This window comes from Echiichthys vipera (assembly GCF_963691815.1).
Source record: "Echiichthys vipera genome assembly, chromosome: 14".
Lineage (NCBI taxonomy): Eukaryota > Metazoa > Chordata > Actinopteri > Perciformes > Trachinidae > Echiichthys > Echiichthys vipera.
This window is the reverse complement of record NC_139839.1, coordinates 5,433,576-5,453,049: the sequence shown is the minus strand read 5'-3', so window position 1 is coordinate 5,453,049 and position 19,474 is coordinate 5,433,576. Positions and strand designations below refer to the sequence as shown.

Genomic DNA, 19,474 nt, shown 5'->3' with positions numbered 1-19,474 from the left:
GAACACGTCCAGTTGTAGACGCGCTCACGAAGGACTGAAGCTGCAAAAACGTGCAAAAAACGTAAAGTCTGAGATTATGTTGCATCAGAAGTGGGTGGCGTCACCGTACATCTCTTTTAAAAGCCAATTCAGCCCATTTACATATATGTTTTACTATTTTTTTAATAATTTAAAACATTAAGATTTTGCTCTCTTAGGATTGACGTGATTGGGTCCAGAACGAAGGAATGACCTTGTAGTAAATGTATATATACATAGAGAGAGAGGGGGGGGGGTAAATATTGTAAGTTAGGTAGAGTCTAAAGTCAAATCTATATATTTTAGGACTAAGTTTCGTTAGGGTGCAGATGAACCGTGAGAGCCTGGTCCTCTTTGGGATAAACAGAGTATATTTTTAATTACGCAGCCTCCTCGGGAGCGTCCTTTTACAGACGGGAGGACGTTTGGGTCAAACTCACGCTCCATCGTCCCCTCACTCGTGAACATGATCCCGAGGTACTTGAACTCCTTCACTTGGGGTAAAGACTCATTCCCTACCTGGAGAAAGCAATCCACCGGTTTCCTGCTGAGAGCCATGGCCTCAATCGGAGCAGCGGGGGCGGTGTTGCAGTCGCTCTACCGCACCGTTGTGACCAAAAGAGAGCTGAGGAAGGCAAAGCTCTCAAACTACCGGTCAATCTTGGTTCCTACCCTCACCTGTGGTCATGAAAGCTGGGTCAGGACCCAAAGAACGAGGTCGCGGGTACAAGCGAAATGTGTTTCCTCAGGAGGGGGTCTGGAGTCTCCCTTAGAGAGAGGGGGAGAAGTTCAGCATCCGTGAGGAACTCGGAGTAGAGCCGCTGCTCCTTTGCGTTGAAAGGAGCCAGTTGAGGTGGTTCAGGATCATCTGGTAAGGATGAACCCTGGGCGCCTCCCTAGGGAGGTGTTCCAGGCACGTCCAGCTGGGAGGAGGCCTCGGGGAAGACCCAGGACCAGGTGGAGAGATTAGATCTCCACACTGGCCTGGGAACGCCTCAGGATCCCCCAGTTAGAGCTGGTTAATGTGGCCCGGGAAAGGGAAGTTTGGGGTCCCTGCTGGAGCTGCTGCCCCCGAGACCTGACCCAGGATAAGAGGCTGAAGATGAGATGAGATGAGGACGTTTGGGTGGTTTCCACGTTGTCGTGCGGGGGACTGACGGTAGCTGAAGTTGTTACGCACTCATGCAAAAAATGTGCAGACGGAATACAGATTGTTTACACACCTGCACCTCGTTTCTTAGTTAGAAAGTGTCTGATATTTATTGGCGTCACTGTCACAGAGATAATCACATTATTCTGTTTTAACGTCACTCCGCCCCAGAAGGACACGGAGCTCGCTGCTGCAACGCGGACAGCGACAGTCTTTTCCTCTGTACTTGATAACTGAGCACTTTGTGATTGTAACCCAGTATGTTTTACGTCTTCCTACGACAGGAAGCATCACTTAATTTATAACATGCTTATTTTATTGTTGTGTTTTGAAACTGCAGGACAGATGCAGCACTGCTAATCCCCGTTTACACACTCGTCTGTTTGCAATGTTTTATATATCGTTATTTATCCGTCCTGTTGGCTTCCAGGAAGCTGCCGTAGCTCTATGGTATTATTTGGGTTCAGTTACGTTTGCAGTGATGAAGAAATGTCTTTTTTTTATTATTATTTATGGTAAAAGTAAAGAAACCACTGTTAAATGCTTTCACAGTGTGCTTTTATTTATAAAACACTGATTACCCGTAGGTGTGAATGGTTGTCTGTCTCTGTGCGTCTCTATGTGTCCTGTGATAGACTGGCGTCCTGTCCAGGGTGGACCCCGCCTCACGCCTGATGTCAACTGGGATCGGCTCTGAACAAATTTACTACGACTTTTTTTTAAAAAACATCTTAAATGAATTAGACCTTGCCGTAGAACTGTTGTGTAGTTGTTTGCACCGACAGATACATTGATCTCTGACGTGTTCCCCTGCCGTGTCCTGAAGAAGATCCCGTACACTTCATAATAAATGTAATTACCCTTATTCAGAAGATAATCCGAGCCTTATATGATGTTTTAAAACACATTATTCTGCATTTATTAACAGTTAACTGTGCTTTTTTGCAGCTACCAGATCTAAATGAAGAACAATGCCTTAAAAAAAGTGTTAAAGAAATCCTTTATTTTGCACTTATCAGCATTTTTAAGGCTTTATGATAAATGCATAATATTGCATTTCTTATAAGTGCTTTTAAATGTCTCGTAATTTTGTTTTACCTATTAACTACTTATTAAAAGGTAATAAGATGCTAATTATTATATATTATATTATGTATAAGATGCGTATTAACAATATGTGTTAATAAGACTGTTAATAATGGCATCATAAACATGTTTAATGTAGATTAGGAAACATTCATAAGAAACATTATGATGCATTTATTAACAGTTCTGAATCTAAAGCAAGAACAAACAAATAAACCGTAATAACCGTTAATAAATCCTTTATTTTGCACTTATTGAATTTTTTTAATGTTATATGCTAAATGTATAATTATGTATTGTCTCTTAATCGATTATTATCTTAATAACTTATATGTCTTTAAAAGATGCTTATTAACCATGCTGTGTTAATGAGACTAAGTGTTAATAAAAGCATCATAAACATGTTTAATGTTATAACAAACACGTAAACATGATGTATTTATTAACAGTTCACTGCTTTTTGCAGCTACTGGATCTAAAGCGAGGACAAAGCCTCATTAAATGGTTAATAAATTATTATAATTATGCACTTATTAACATTTTTTTAAAGGTTCTTGTGTTTATTTCGCCTTTAAAAACGACCCGTTTCCCTCTGAGGCGCCGTGGAGCCGACGTATGAAGCAGCGTAACGCGTAAAAACATCCACATAAAGTCAAAGTAGCTTGGTGTAGATTTAGGGAGGAACCTCATTAATATTAATAATAATAATAAATAATAATATTTAGCTTAAAGGTTGAATATGTAGAATCTTTATTAACAGCTATATTTTTTTAGTGACTTTCTGTCACGTTCTGTTTCCATGGCAGCAGCCAATAGTGTTGGGCGTTGCTGGTTGCCAGGGTTGTCTGTTGTTGGGTGCAGCTACTGTAGGCTGGCACTGGTGAAATGGAGTTTGCCAATCCTGCAGCTGCTTTGACAGGAGACGGGCAAAAACCAGAGTCTATATAGGCCGAGCATTCACGCCATGGACTGAGAGAAAGGAGTTCAACAGCATTAAAACGCCAAAATGGCTACGTTTCTCCTTGATCTGTAAGCTAACTTTCATGTTTACTTAGCTGTAACAGCTAAAGGCTAACGGCTAATGCTAACGGTAACTGTCAGTGAAACTCCTCTAATACTTGTGTTTATGGTGCGATTTTCCAAAGGGGACGGGTTCAAACAGGCTCAAACAGACTCCGGTCTCCTCTAGGCTGCTGGACCGGGTCAACCTGGCAACCCGACTGCTTTAACTATTTTTGTTGTTGCGACGACGATCTTGAGACACCAGATGGCGCTTTTCTGCTCATTCTCTATAATCAACCTTTAACAATAAAACAAAACATAAATAAAGACATTTGCGCTCTAAATTAACGCAGAAAAGGCACAACTTGTTGAATAAAAATTCACCAGAATGCAGCAAATGGAGTGTTACATGCTCAAACCAAAAGCCCCCCCACCACCTCCACCTCCACCGCCCCTGATGCTGGAAAACAAAACTACGCCCCTGTTTTAAAGTACATGTTGCATCACACATTTTTCAGTTTAATAAGCTGAATTGGCATGAAAATAATTATTAAAACAACTCAAATGGCAAACTCAAATCTAGAAAGAATAAATAAATGAGTAGCACTTCATCCCTCCCTCCCTCCCTCCCTCCCTCTCTCTCCCTCTCTCTCTCCCAGCTGAGGGGTGGAGGCAGACGGATGTGTCTTCAGTGTTGAGGATGGAGGACAGAGGGAACTAGCGGCTCCTCTTCAGTCGGTGTTTTCGGGAGAAAGAGAGCGACTTGACCCTCACAGCCTCATTTTTTTTATACCCATACATAAATGTATGTAAAGATGCCTCGGGGAGACAATCTGCTGCACAAGGTATGGATGCACCTTCCCTTCCTTTTCCTGGTGGCGACACTGATGAAGCCTGTTAAATGTAATCATCTGTTTTGGAGGAGGAGGAGGAGGAGGAGGAGGAGGAAGCTGGGGGGTGGATAGTTACATAACAGTGCGAGTCGAATTAGAGATTAATTAAGGATGATTAAGGAAACACGCATGTAGATATGAGTGTTATTATAATAGTGGAAAGGCGAGTTTCTCCTCCCTGCAGCGTGAGAGAGAGAGAGAGGGGGGGGGGGGAGAAATTAAAAAAAAGCAGCCGGTGAGATGGAAGTAGGAAGCCGGGAGGTGTGGAGCAGACTCCGGGCTGTAGGAGCCTGCAGGCCCCGGCGGCACCACCTGGAACCTGTCACACCTTCTGCTGCATTTACCAACAACAACACACAAAAAAACAAAAAAAAGAAGATTAAGCTTTTGTTGTAATGATCTGGATCACCTGCGTCTCCATGACAACTGGACATCTCCAGCTGGTTAGTTTGCTTCCTGCAGCTGATTCAAGCATCATTTAGCCCGAAGCCCTGTGATAAAAACCCCTGTTGTTGTTGTTTTTATGTTTATTATATAGAAACAAACACAGGTGATCTGCTCTAAAAAGCTAATTTAGCTGGGGGATAATGTGTCCAGGGCCTTTATTTACCTCCTCTACTGAAAGGTAGCAGGCCTTTGTTTGAAGCAGGCCTTTATTTCCAACTCCCTCTGTTTGAGGAGTGAAATTAAATTAATTTAAAAAATAATTTAATTTCCCTGTAATCTGCTCATTTTTAAAGAAACAGCATTGTTGTTAAAACCACAGATTTTATATTAAATATAATAAAGATGGACGTAGATCTAGGTTCTGAGAGGTGAAGCTGCTTTAAAGCTGCGTTCTCTCTAATGTCCACTTAAAGCTGCGGTCTCTCTAATGTCCAGCAGGAGGAGACTCCATTTAAAGCTGTGTTCTCTCTAATGTCCAGCAGGGGAAGACTCCACTTAAAGCTGTGTTCTCTCTAATGTCCAGCAGGGGGAGACTCCACTTAAAGCTGCATTCTCTCTAATGTCCAGCAGGGGGAGACTCCACTTAAAGCTGCATTCTCTCTAATGTCCAGCAGGAGGAGACTCCACTTAAAGCTGCATTCTCTCTAATGTCCAGCAGGAGGAGACTCCACTTAAAGCTGCATTCTCTCTAATGTCCAGCAGGAGGAGACTCCACTTAAAGCTGCATTCGCTCTAATGTCCAGCAGGAGGAGACTCCACTTAAAGCTGCATTCTCTCTAATGTCCAGCAGGAGGAGACTCCACTTAAAGCTGCATTCTCTCTAATGCCCAGCAGGGGGAGACTCCACTTAAAGCTGCATTCTCTCTAATGTCCAGCAGGAGGAGACTCCACTTAAAGCTGCATTCTCTCTAATGCCCAGCAGGGGGAGACTCCACTTAAAGCTGTGTTCTCTCTAATGCCCAGCAGGAGGAGACTCCACTTAAAGCTGTGTTCTCTCTAATGTCCAGCAGGGGGAGTGTCCACTTAAAGCTCCATACACTCTAATGTCCAGCAGGAGGAGACTCCACTCAAAGCTGCATACACTCTAATGTCCAGCATGAGGAGACTCCACTTAAAGCTGCATTCTCTCTAATGTCCAGCAGGAGGAGACTCCACTTAAAGCTGCATTCTCTCTAATGTCCAGCAGGGGGAGACTCCACTTAAAGCTGTGTTCTCTCTAATGTCCAGCAGGAGGACACTCCACTTAAAGCTGCATTCTCTCTAATGTCCAGCAGGAGGAGACTCCACTTAAAGCTGCATTCTCTCTAATGTCCAGCAGGAGGAGACTCCACTTAAAGCTGCATTCTCTCTAATGTCCAGCAGGAGGAGACTCCACTTAAAGCTGCATTCTCTCTAATGTCCAGCAGGGGGAGACTCCACTTAAAGCTGCGTTCTCTCTAATGTCCAGCAGGGGGAGACTCCACTTAAAGCTGCATTCTCTCTAATGTCCAGCAGGAGGAGACTCCACTTAAAGCTGTGTTCTCTCTAATGTCCAGCAGGGGGAGCCTGCACTGGCTCCATAAAGAAGTGTGATTGTATAGAAGTCAATGAGAAAATGAGCCTAAACTTGATTTCTTACCTCAGTTAACATTTTCCTAATGAGTTTATGTCTCAATCTCTAGTTTCAAGTCTTCTTAAATACATCATGGTGTTAATTTAGTAAATTAAGGTCCATTTAGCGTCAAATAGATGACAAACCAGGAAATACTTTAGGGCGGGGCTAACCTGTGATTGACAGGTCACTGTGCTGCACCTTAAAATAGCTGTGAACTTGTTTTGCACCTTGCTAACAAAGCTAACATTAGCTAGCTTGAGTGGTGAGGAATAATGAAGGGGTAAAGGTAAATAAATTACATTATATAAAATACATATAAAACCTAGAGTAATGTTTATGCAAAAACAAACTAATAAGTATATATTTTTTAAACATAATATACAGATTTCTCTTTATATTTACTCTCCTTTATTTACGTCTTTATTCTTGTATTTATACCACTTTATATCTGTTCCTGCTCGGCTAACAGACATAACATTGTGATGTCGTTTCATATTTTTAAATTGCTTTACTTGTTTTGGGTAAAAAAAAACAAAAAAATCATAATAGAAAGAGCTGAAAATCTTTTCTCACTTAGGCCTTCCACTACATTTGTTTTAGTTTCACTTCCCCTTTATTTTGTGTGTGTGTGTGTGTGCGTTTGCGTGTGTGTGTGTGTGTGTGTGTGTGTGTGTGTGTGTGTGTGTGTGTGTGTGTGTGTGTGTGTGTGTGTGTGTGTGTGTGTGTGTGTGTGTGTGTGTGTGTGTGTGTGTGTGTGTGTGTGTGTGTGTGTGTGTGTGTGTGTGTGTGTGTGCGTGTGTGTGTGTGTGTGTGTGTTAATGTGGGTGAGCTAATTTAATCACAGTGGATGGTCTTGCAGCCTGCATGATTGTGTATAATTGGCTCCATGCACCATTTTACATCAGCAGCTATTTTGCTGTATTTTCGATCATCAGTTGTGACGTGAGGCTCGTTTACATCTCACCCGAGATCTAAACAAATACGTTGTTAAGATTTTGAAAGTGTGCGCTGAGACGTCCATACTGCTCGTGCTCTGCTGTCTAAAAATAGCATGTGTCCCCAAATGGCCTCGATTTTACCTGGTTACCTGGTCTCCCTTACGCAGCAGAGATGAATAACAACCGTATGATGAGTAACTACTCATGTGTTCATTCGTCTCGTACATAACGATAAGAGACTTACCTTCGAGTTCATCCTTCACCGTATCCTTCTGCAGGCCACGATAACCTCCAGTGATGTACTTCAGTTTCATCTCTCTACACCTGCCCTCACAACACAAGCTTAGCTAAACCCAAAGTGTTTAGCAACCATAGCTGCACTTTGATTTATTTTTAATTTTTCAAGATAAAGCACTTAAATAAGAAAGCAATTCTCAACATCAAAGGAGTTACATCAGTGGTTTTTCATTTTATTTCCAAAATAATAATACAAAACAGCACAATTCTCTTATTTTTGCTTTAATTTAAGCTGTTAACGTAGCATGCTAACTAGCTTACAACCTTCAAGTTGGCCTAGTAGTCTTCCTAAGTCAAGAGTTTGCATTTCATTAGCTACGTTATGTTTATGGGGTTATTTACGTTAGCAGAATCCTGTTAAGGGCTAAAAACACCCACAGCCTGTCCTTAAAGCTAGGCTAATGTTAGCGGTTTGGGATTTTACATTAAAGTACTACAAAAAAGCACTTTAATAGAAATAAACAGCATATGAAGGGTGTTTTCTTCATTATTAGCATTTCCAAAATAACACCATAGTTGTAGTAAATGCATAAACAGTGTTGCTCTAATTTATGCTACCAACGTTAGCATGCCAGCTAGCTTGCTTCTACAGTAGTCTTTACAGTTCAGCCTTTCCTTTAAAACCAAGAGCGAATCATTAGCTAGCTACACTATTTGGCGGTGATACAGGTTCGAAAGCAAAAGCCCTGTTTGCTATCAGGGTTTAAGCTTGTTATCGCCTCTTTCCCGCTCTTTTTTTGATTGATTTGACTTTAAACTTGACGTCAATCATATTAAGTAGTCAATACCTAATAAAAACAGAGGTTTGCTATGTTTAATTATAACATTAGCATACCAACTAGCTTACTACCTGCTGTATACTCACTTCTAAAGCCAAGAATTAGCATAAGACTCCCAATAACTGGATGCTAACTTTTTACTGGGACATAGCTTTATGGCTGTGCCTGCCTTTCTACACTGAGTAATCATCATAAATAATATAATATTTCATTTGGTGTCATTACAAATGTTAATTATATTTGTTTGAGACAGGGAAAGTTGAGATTCTGTCCACAGAAATGAACCAGAAAGTGTTGAGTTAAGTACAAATATCTGCATTATTTCCACGTTTGCGACATATTTAACACATATACTTTGAAAGCGCTGTTATGTCGTCCATTCACTGTCTCTATTTGCTGCGATCCACACCCGATAAAGTTAATCAAAACCTTGAATCTAGACGTTACGCAGCCAGGCCACGGCGGCACAGTAGCCTTCATTTGGAGTTTCAAATGTCAGTCCAATATTAACTCAAATATTAACTCTCTAGCTCTGTTTTTGTCTCAAACAACTCCTGATAATAAAAAAAATACGTCTCTTTAGCTCCTTAATGTTCTGTATTTTCACCAGTCGCCAACTTTGCCTGCGTCTGTGGTGCAGGTAGCGTAAAGTCTTTCTTTTGAAAGGCTGCGGTTAAAAATGGCGCCGCGGGGGCGATGAGATCGAACCAAAACAGTGAAGTCGTGGGCTGTAAAACCAAATCAATAAGTTTAAACATAGAAATACATGATAATACTAACACCTTCCACATGCACAGTCATTTAATCTATTATCAAGAAGCTTTAATTCAATTCTTCCCTATTGGCCTTCATCCACCGCAGCATAAGTCCCAATATTGGCTTTTATTGCGTCTTTATTTTCAGTAAACAAGAGAAGCCTCTATAATTATGTTTCTATGCACAGATATTTATCTGAGCTTCGTGAAGCAGATACGAGTCCATCGTCCGTCCTCGGGCTCTCTCTCTGAAACAAGATGAAACAGACAAATGTTATCCAACGCCGTGCAGCCTCATCCGGCACATTCCTGCCATATTGTGAGCACTGGGGTCGACTGAGCTGTGCGTTACCATGGAAACCGGGGCTGCTCAAGCTCATAATATTCTCCTGTGAATGGAAAGCAGAGCAGCTCCAACGCGGCCATTTGTTCCAGTGGTAAAAAAAAAACCCAACAGCAACAAAAAAACACACAAAACGCCAACAAACGCTGACGGGGGCTGAATGTGCTTATTAGTGAAGGAGGTCTGCCACATCAGAGGCGTCGCGTAGCTACTCCACCGTGCTGCACAGGTGAATTTCTATTATCATGTGTCCTCACGATGAATTTACGCCAGCTTTTACTTTAACTATAACATCACTTTGGCCATTAACAACAGCTCAAATCAAGTAGAATCTATCTTACTTACAGAAAATCCATCTTCTCTTTTGATACGGCTTATTAAAAGAAATATAAATGTTGCATGTGTAATTAATAAAGGCACAGATAACAATGAATCGCCCGTAGGTGTGAGTGGTTGTCTGTCTCTGTGCGTCTCTATGTGCCCTGTGATAGACTGGCGTTCTGTCCAGGGTGGACCCCGCCTCACGCCCGATGTCAGCTGAGATCGGCTCCAGCCCCCCACGACCCCGACAGGGACAAGAGGCTGAAGATGAATGAATGAATGAATGAATGTGCAGTGATTTGCAACTAAGTCAATATAAATCTAACAAACACACACGTTACATGCATGTACAGCCTTCTAATGGCACATTACATGCATCATCATTTGCAGTATTTTAATTATATATATTATAAACTTGAGGTATAAGTCATTTATGATCCTTACCTTGTTAGCATCGTGTTTTTTGGATTTTTAATACCTGTGATTGATATTTTTATACTTGCACCTTTGTTGATATTTTGCACTCTTTCCTACTTTGTCCTGCAGCTGCTGCACAACCATTGTCTTCAGGATGAATCATCCAATCCTATTGTGACTCGGGTCCTTGACTTTTTTTAAATTAGTTTGTCAGCCCGAAAAAAAATGAACTACTGGCCTGATTTTCATGAATCTTGGTGGAAAAGTGAAGCATCGGTTTGCAAGTGTTTGTGCATTCGACTGTTCCTAAAGTCAGAACCGAAGGGGGAAAGAAAGCTTTTAGGTTTTCTGCACCTGCTGCATCGAACAATCTGATCCGAAGCTTCAAAACACAGAAACACTGAAGGAGTTTAAACCCACGGTCTGTCTGTGTGTGTGTGAACGTTTCACGTGATCATTTGAATGTCGTCTCCGTACTTTTATGTTGAAACTGTCTTGCTGTTATTTTTGGACGGTTTACATTTGATCTCTCTGGGGACAAACCTGGTTAAATTAAGACCAAAAAACAAAACATGGGCCAAAGAGAAAGCCACGAGGGCATTTGTGCTCCATTCATGTGATGTCAGAATAATCGGAAAAATGAGTTCCTGACTGGGAAAATACACATTGTGATTCAGGGCATGCCTTGGCTTAGGCCTCCACTCCTATCTGTGTTTGCATTTACTGACATAATGAATTAAAGAAAGAGCAGGGGGACACTGAAGGAAGTCAGATAAAGCTGATTATACAGCAAAGCCGTTGTCATTAACATTTATTTAAGTTGATTTATTCACAAGACGTTGCGACCATAAAACAGTGACATAAATCAAGTTTATTTAAATACCATAATTCATCAGCAAGCATGTTCAAAGTGCTTTACACACAACATTTAAATGCATTAGAAGAAACATACAAAAAAACATATAAATCACATATATAGTGAAGTTCAAATGATATAAATTAAAGATCGGGGGAAGTTAAAATACAGCACATATTTTTTAATGTTTAGTCCTGACTCTGGGGACACAGAGCAGACCTGTCCCATGTTTAGTCCTGACTCTGGGGACACAGAGCAGACCTGTCCCATGTTTAGTCCTGACTCTGGGGACACAGAGCAGACCTGTCCCATGTTTAGTCCTGACTCTGGGGACACAGAGCAGACCTGTCCCATGTTTAGTCCTGACTCTGGGGACACAGAGCAGACCTGTCCCATGTTTAGTCCTGACTCTGGGGACACAGAGCAGACCTGTCCCATGTTTAGTCCTGACTCTGGGGACACAGAGCAGACCTGTCCCCATGTTTAGTCCTGACTCTGGGGACACAGAGCAGACCTGTCCCATGTTTAGTCCTGACTCTGGGGAAACAGAGCAGACCTGTCCCATGTTTAGTCCTGACTCTGGGGACACAGAGCAGACCTGTCCCATGTTTAGTCCTGACTCTGGGGACACAGAGCAGACCTGTCCCATGTTTAGTCCTGACTCTGGGGACACAGAGCCGACCCGTCCCATGTTTAGTCCTGACTCTGGGGACACAGAGCAGACCTGTCCCATGTTTAGTCCTGACTCTGGGGACACAGAGCAGACCTGTCCCATGTTTAGTCCTGACTCTGGGGACACAGAGCAGACCTGTCCCATGTTTAGTCCTGACTCTGGGGACACAGAGCAGACCTGTCCCATGTTTAGTCCTGACTCTGGGGACACAGAGCAGACCTGTCCCATGTTTAGTCCTGACTCTGGGGACACAGAGAAGACCTGTCCCATGTTTAGTCCTGACTCTGGGGACACAGAGAAGACCTGTCCCCATGTTTAGTCCTGACTCTGGGGACACAGAGCAGACCTGTCCCATGTTTAGTCCTGACTCTGGGGACACAGAGCAGACCTGTCCCATGTTTAGTCCTGACTCTGGGGACACAGAGCAGACCTGTCCCATGTTTAGTCCTGACTCTTGGGACACAGAGCAGACCTGTCCCATGTTTAGTCCTGACTCTGGGGACACAGAGCAGACCTGTCCCATGTTTAGTCCTGACTCTGGGGACACGGAGCAGACCTGTCCCATGTTTAGTCCTGACTCTGGGGACACAGAGCAGACCTGTCCCATGTTTAGTCCTGACTCTGGGGACACAGAGCAGACCTGTCCCATGTTTAGTCCTGACTCTGGGGACACAGAGCAGACCTGTCCCATGTTTAGTCCTGACTCTGGGGACACAGAGCAGACCTGTCCCATGTTTAGTCCTGACTCTGGGGTCACAGAGAAGACCTGTCTCATGTTTAGTCCTGACTCTGGGGACACAGAGCAGACCTGTCCCATGTTTAGTCCTGACTCTGGGGACACAGAGCAGACCTGTCCCATGTTTAGTCCTGACTCTGGGGACACAGAGAAGACCTGTCCCATGTTTAGTCCTGACTCTGGGGACACAGAGCAGGCCTGTCCCATGTTTAGTCCTGACTCTGGGGACACAGAGAAGACCTGTCTCATGTTTAGTCCTGACTCTGGGGACACAGAGAAAACCTGTCCCAGATGATCTGAGAGGGCTGGATGGTTCGTAGCTGTGCAGAAGGTCAGAAATGTATTTTTGCCAACTGAAAAGATATCGAAGATGAAGTGATTAAGCTGTTTTAAGTATAACGTTGCTTAAAAGTACCTCACAGTTCTTCTGCAGTAGCCTCCGGTGCTGAATCTCTGAATCAAAGCAGAAACGACAGGGTTCCCGCATTTGCACTTTTCTAACTATTCCTACTAATCACCATCATGTTTGTTTTTCTTCTCTTAAAGGCTTGAATCCACCTAGAAATCACATGGAGCAGGATGTGGAGAGCCCAGCCATCATCAAACCGCCTAAGTTGCCGAAGCAGGCCCGCGAGGACCTGCCTAAACAGCTGTCAGAAAAGGAGCGGGCAAAGAGGATCCAGCGGTATGTCCAGAAAGACGGGAAGTGCAATGTCCACCACGGGAATGTCCGGGAGACGTACCGCTATCTCACGGACCTTTTCACCACGCTGGTGGATCTCAAATGGAGGTTCAACCTGTTCATATTTGTGCTGGTGTACACCGTGACGTGGCTCTTCTTCGGCTTCATGTGGTGGCTTATCGCATACCTTCGGGGGGATCTGGAGCATTTATCCGACAACGAGTGGACTCCATGCGTCGATAACCTTAATTCATTTGTATCTGCGTTTCTGTTCTCGATTGAGACAGAGACCACCATCGGTTATGGGTACAGAGTCATCACGGACCAATGCCCAGAGGGGATCCTTCTGCTCCTCATTCAGTCGGTGCTGGGATCTATCGTGAACGCCTTCATGGTGGGTTGCATGTTCGTTAAGATCTCACAGCCAAAGAAGCGAGCCGAGACACTAGTGTTTTCCTCCAATGCGGTAATCTCAATAAGAGACGGACGGCTGTGCCTGATGTTCAGAGTCGGAGACCTCCGAAACTCGCACATCGTGGAGGCTTCGATCAGGGCCAAGCTTATCAGGTCAAAGCAGACAAAGGAAGGGGAGTTCATCCCTTTGAACCAGACGGACATAAATGTGGGTTACAACACGGGAGATGACAGGCTCTTCCTGGTGTCGCCACTCATCATCTGCCATGAAATAAACCAGAGCAGCCCCTTCTGGGAGATCTCACAAGCCCATCTGGCCAAGGACGAGCTGGAGATCGTCGTGATTCTGGAAGGGATGGTGGAGGCCACAGGTGAGTAGTTTTAGATGTATTTGTTATTATGCTTGAACAGTGTTGAACAGTAACTTTCATCCAAACCTAATACACAATCCTCGTCAATAAGTGATCCCACTGAACATTGGATGTCGGAAAGAGGTGCAGATCATGTGCACATTGGGTCTATCGGTCCATGACCAATTCTGGACATCCATTCGTCGTCCAAGCAGTGGACCTAGTTCCAATTTTGTGGAAATTGGAAATGGTAGCCTATCCACCTTATTACGACAGAACTCTCCAACAGTCAAATACTACAGACTGAAAATGCAGGTCAGGAGCAACAAGCTAATGTTAGCACCACTGCTAGCAGCAAACAACCTGTTGCTGTTGTTGAGCTGTGGCTCAGGTGGTAGAGCGGGTTGGCCAATATTCAGAGGGTCGGTGGTTTTTCCGCTCTGCCTTGTTTCATGATCAACACTTCACCATCCTTGCCTCGTCTGAATGCTGATTGAGTCGGTGGTCGGAGGGACAGTAGGCAATGAATAGCGTCCATGTCTAGTTATTATTATAGTCTAAATTCGATGTTAAAAGAATGTCCACAAACAACCACATTTGGACTATAAATAGCACAGACTGGACATTTGGTAAATGTTGAAAAAAGATGCCACCTGACATTACAAAACAACCCCCTCAGTGGACCGAAACTGGACGTCCAAAAATGACAAAGAAAATACATCACTCCTACATCATATTGTCTTATGTAAGTCTTTTCTCAATTTATATTTTTAAAATGGCTCAAGGAATGACAGTGCCGGTTGATCCACCAATCTGTCCAATAGCTGCTGAGATTGCCATCATAGTCTATACAGACGTTGATTGTCTCCAGAAGATGAAACCTATGGTGGTCCCCTGACTTTTCCTCTCGCTGCACCATGACGTTGACATTTGTGGTTTTCAGTGATATGTCAAGATCATGCCTTATCTAGCAATGTTAACGCAACGGAAAAATCATTTGCCCTGTGATTCAGATCCATGCATAGCATTAGCCCGTGCTACACCCTTCCACCAAGTTTCATGAAAATTGGATCAGAATTTTTTCATTAGTCCTGCTGACAAACGGACAAACCAACCTGGGATCACCAAATGGCTTAAATAATTAATAACACATCAATGTCTTAAGCAAACGTCAATGTTTACTTTACATTGACGACTTAACTTACGTGACAAACGCACTCATTTCAACCCAAACCATGATTTTGAGTAGTTTTATTTGAAGTCACAACCTTAACCATGTGTTTAGTTGGGAATGAGAACGTCGGTTTTTATATGACACGCTTTTCACTGACACTCATAATGTTCTTATAAGTGGAATGCTATTTATAAAACTTCCCGTGAGATCATGATGAACAAACAAACCAGCAAACCAAACCGAAAACCGACACAACTAGAGAAAACTGGGCAAAAATATGTTTCCTTAAATCTATGCATGTTATGGTCCGGACGAGCCCCCACTTGTTATGGCCGACACATGGATCATAACAAGATTGAAGCCCACACGTAGAGTCAAAATAAAGAACACATTTTCTTTACTATAATGAACGGAAAAGGTAACAAACTTAGTAAATGATAGATATAACAAAAGACGGGATGCCAGGAAGAGAGAGAGAGAGAGAGAGAGAGAGAGAGAGAGAGAGAGAGAGAGAGAAAGGCTCTGGGGCCGTAACAATACGCCACAACTTTGAATCCTTAATGTTGCGTTGTGTCTCCAGGCATGACGTGCCAGGCAAGGAGTTCCTACATCGGCAACGAGATCAAGTGGGGCTACCGCTTCACACCAGTCCTGACGCTGGAGGACGGCTTCTACGAGGTGGACTACAACAGCTTCCACGACATCTACGAAACCAACACCCCCGCCTGCAGTGCCAAAGAGCTTGCTGACATGGCCAACAGGAGCCGCTTGCCCCTCACCTGGTCGCTGGCCAGTAAGCTGAGCCAGCAGGGGCTGCCAGAGTCGGAGCAGGAGAGTCAGGAGACCAAGACCAGCCTGGACAACCAGGGTAAGAGCCAGCAGACTGAGAGGAACGGGGACATTGCCAACGTAGAGAGTGAGTCCAAAGTGTGATAGAGGGAAAGAGGGCAAGTTTAAAGTTCCATATGAGATTATAAATGTGTGCTTTACGTCGGCGACGATGACCACACGAGCGTGCGGCGCACAGGTGAGAGTTTGAGCTACAAAAACGAGGACCAATGAGCACAGTAGACCAAGTATCCCCGCACCAAGAACTGCTTTTTCTCAGTTACCCCAAAAACAACACAACATCTAGACATGTGTCCCACCGCTGAACTGAAAACCCTCTGCGGGACGTGCATGTTTCAAATCTAATGTGATGTGCTCCTGATGAGATTCCTGTTATTTTTTCTATTCAAATTATCCCTAGGGGCATTTGCATAAGTATTTTTGTATATACTACACAACGTTTGAATCCTTTGTTCTGTCGCCGTGTGAATATTTGAAGGAGACGTTTGATACTAATTATTTTAGGTTAGTTGTGTATATTCTCTGCCTTACTGTGTGTATAAAGCTTTCATCACTTGTTTATTTTTCAGGAATATATTAGCATGTATAAACATTATCTGCAGTTCATTTATCTTGTATTGTGTATATACTGCAATGTTATAAGGAACACATACAGCTCAATGGATGCAAACACTAGTTTAAACCAATGACAAATACTTTCCCACGTGATCGATGTTTGTTTAAGGTAGTTCGACACTATTTCCTTTAGAAGCCATGGTTTGCTGTTTACAGCTGAGTGACTTCACACAATGGCCCTTTAAAAACTGCATCTCGTCACTTTTGCACATCGGATGCCTCTGGTGGAGAATGTAAGTCGTCGTTTCAGTCTCCAGAAATCCCTCACATGTCACCTAACAGTATCAAAAATAAATAAACAATAAATTGCACAATTATGCACATGATGAGATTTTTTTCCGTTGTTTTAAATGTGATTATGGCATCTTAATGTGTTTTTCTCTTCAGTGGTGGAAGAAGTGCAGAGATGCTTGACTCAGTCCTGCATTTAAAATACTTTGCAGATTTAAAACCATCATGGCAGCGTGTAGAGATAAACGGCGTTTAGCGTTCCTCTGTGGCTGCAGCTCACCGAGCTCAGAGCGTCTGAGTACCTCGAAATAATATGCATCAAAACAAAAAGATGGGATGGCCGGTGGCTGAGTGGTTCGACTCCGACCTGCAGCCCTTTGCTGCATGCCCCCCACACCCTATTTCCTGTCTGTCATATCTAATAAAAGGCTTGAAAACTGCCAAAATTACATTGGAGAAGCAAAACAACCACTGCATAAACGCATGGCCCAACACAGGAGAGCTAACTCCTCAGGCCTGGACTCTGCTGCCCACTCACACCTCAAGGAGAAAGCCCACTCCTTTGATGACAACAATGTCCAAATCTTGGACAGAGAGGACAGATGGTTTGAAAGAGGAGTAAAAGAAGCCATCTATGTAAAAGTGGAGAAACCATCGCTAAACAGAGGAGGGGGTCTGAGACACCACTTATCTCCAATTTACAATGCTGCCCTTTCATCCCTTCATTCAACAATCTGGCCTCAAAGAACAACTGTTCACAAATGTCCTCCTGTGACTCCAATGACTGTCGTTCAGACTTAGTAGAGCACTAACAAAGTCCAAACCAACTTCCACCAACGACTGTCACTCTAACGACGGGCGTGGGCACTTGGAGCACAAAGGGTTCCAGTGACATCATCGACCTTGTGAGAGGTTAAATACCTGAATCTCCACACCAGTTAGTTAGTCCAGTCCCAGCCTGTTCCTGGTCCTGGTCCTGATCCAGTCCCAGCCTGGTCCTGGTCCTGGACCAGTCCCAGCCTGGTCAGATGCGTACATGAACTGATGAAGCCTCTTGGATGAGAGGTGAAACGTCTTCCTAGACAAACAACCAGTCCAGTTGTTTTTTACTTAAATTGCTTTGAGGATAACGACGACCTGGACAAATGAGAACATTCACAGGCTTTCATCAGCTTCTTTATTTCACTCAAATGACAAAAGCAGTTTAAATTATACAGTTTTTCAACAATTAGCATCTACACACCTTTAACTGGTATTAATCACATCTATAATTTGTCCTATTTCAGTTTCATTTAGTTGCTTCTAGACCAAATAATACCAAAATACCATAATTTCATTACAGTTTTGAAGTAGATATACCATTAGCCATTAAATGGCGGCCGTGTGCACACTCATTTTAAACTTTTTAAGTTAAAGCCAGTTTCATAAATCTGCTCTAATAAATATATTCTACATTTTTCTCCATATATATTTATATGGATATTTCCCTACTCAAACCAAATTACTTTAATATTATAATCATATGAGCTGATCATAGTGATTTCATTTCAAAATAAGAGCACGCTAATCTTTCACTTTACAGACTTCAATTAAAAAACAACTGAAATCAAAGGACCGAGTTAGTTTTAAGAATTAACAGGTTCATTTAAACGATCTAAAATCATGTTAGTCTGGAATAGTTAAACCACACAAGCTAAACAGGGCACTGGCTAGTAAAGGTGGTGATTTACAGTAATAAATAATTGTACAGGCTTTAATGTGTTTTATATTTAAATGCTAGTCACTGAATTAAATTATTTAAAATATCTTCAAGCCAATGAATCCACACAAAAGCAGTAGTAGTGCAGACAACACCAGCCGGGTGTTACGCCCGTTATTAAACAGTACATCACAAAATAAATCAATATTTAAATCCCATTATTCATATATTTCATTTTACATTCATTATAGTGATTATGCACAAACCTGCCTAAATACAGCTGCTTCTAAAACCACAGTAAAAACAAAGTGTTTATAAAAAATAAAAACTGAAATAAGCTCCTGACTGTGGTTCTGTGTTTCTCCTAAAAGTGTAAAAGCTGATTTCAGTTTAAAATATTACACACAACTTTAAAAAGAGCGGGAAATGAAGTGATTTCATATCAACAAGTCCAACAAAACTGTAATGGAGGAAAAGTGAAGAAGGAAAAATGGGTAAAGAAAAAACTGGGTGGAAAAAGTGGGAGATTAAAAAGAAAAGCAGGGAAATAAAAAGAGGGGGAAAAAGGGAGGAGAAAGGAAAAAAGAAAAGAAAAAGGCGGGAAAGACAAAAGAAGAAAACAAAGGAAGGGAACAAAAAGGGGAGGGAGAGAAAAAGAAGAAAGGCAGAAGAACAGAAAAAAGGAAGAGAAAGAAAAAATAAGAACAGAAAAAAGGACAGAAGGAAAAAAGAAAAATAGAAAAAGAGGGGAAAAAATAACAGAAAAATGGAGGGAAAGAAACAAGAAGAACAAAAAAAGGAGGGAAAGAAAAAAACAGAAAAAATGGAGGGAAAGAAAAAAACAGAAAAAATGGAGGGAAAGAAAAAAACTGAAAAAATGGAGGGAAACAAACGAGAAGAAAAGAAAAAGAGAGGGAAAGAAAAAAGAAGAACAGAAAAAATGGAGGGAAAGAAACAAGAACAGAAAAAAGGGAGGGAAAGAAACAAGAACAGAAAAAAGGAGAGAAGGAAAAAATAGAAATAGAAAAAGAGGGAACAGAACAGAACAGAACAGAAAAATGGAGGGAAAGAAACAAGAAGAACAAAAAAAGGAGGGAAAAAACAGAAAAAATGGAGGGAAACAAACAAGAAGAAAAGAAAAAGAGAGGGAAAGAA

The 19,474-nt window shown here is 42.4% G+C and overlaps 1 protein-coding gene across 1 annotated transcript; it reads left to right on the top strand.

Moving 5' to 3' along the window:
* Window positions 1-12,859: 12,859 nt before the first annotated feature.
* On the top strand, window positions 12,860-15,858 carry kcnj6 (potassium inwardly rectifying channel subfamily J member 6; the record flags this gene model as incomplete). Its single annotated transcript, XM_083926974.1, has 2 exons — window positions 12,860-13,772; window positions 15,506-15,858. The coding sequence occupies exons 1-2, from the start codon at window positions 12,875-12,877 to the stop codon at window positions 15,856-15,858; spliced, it is 1,251 nt and encodes a 416-aa protein (XP_083783100.1). The 5' UTR covers window positions 12,860-12,874.
* Window positions 15,859-19,474: the final 3,616 nt, after the last annotated feature.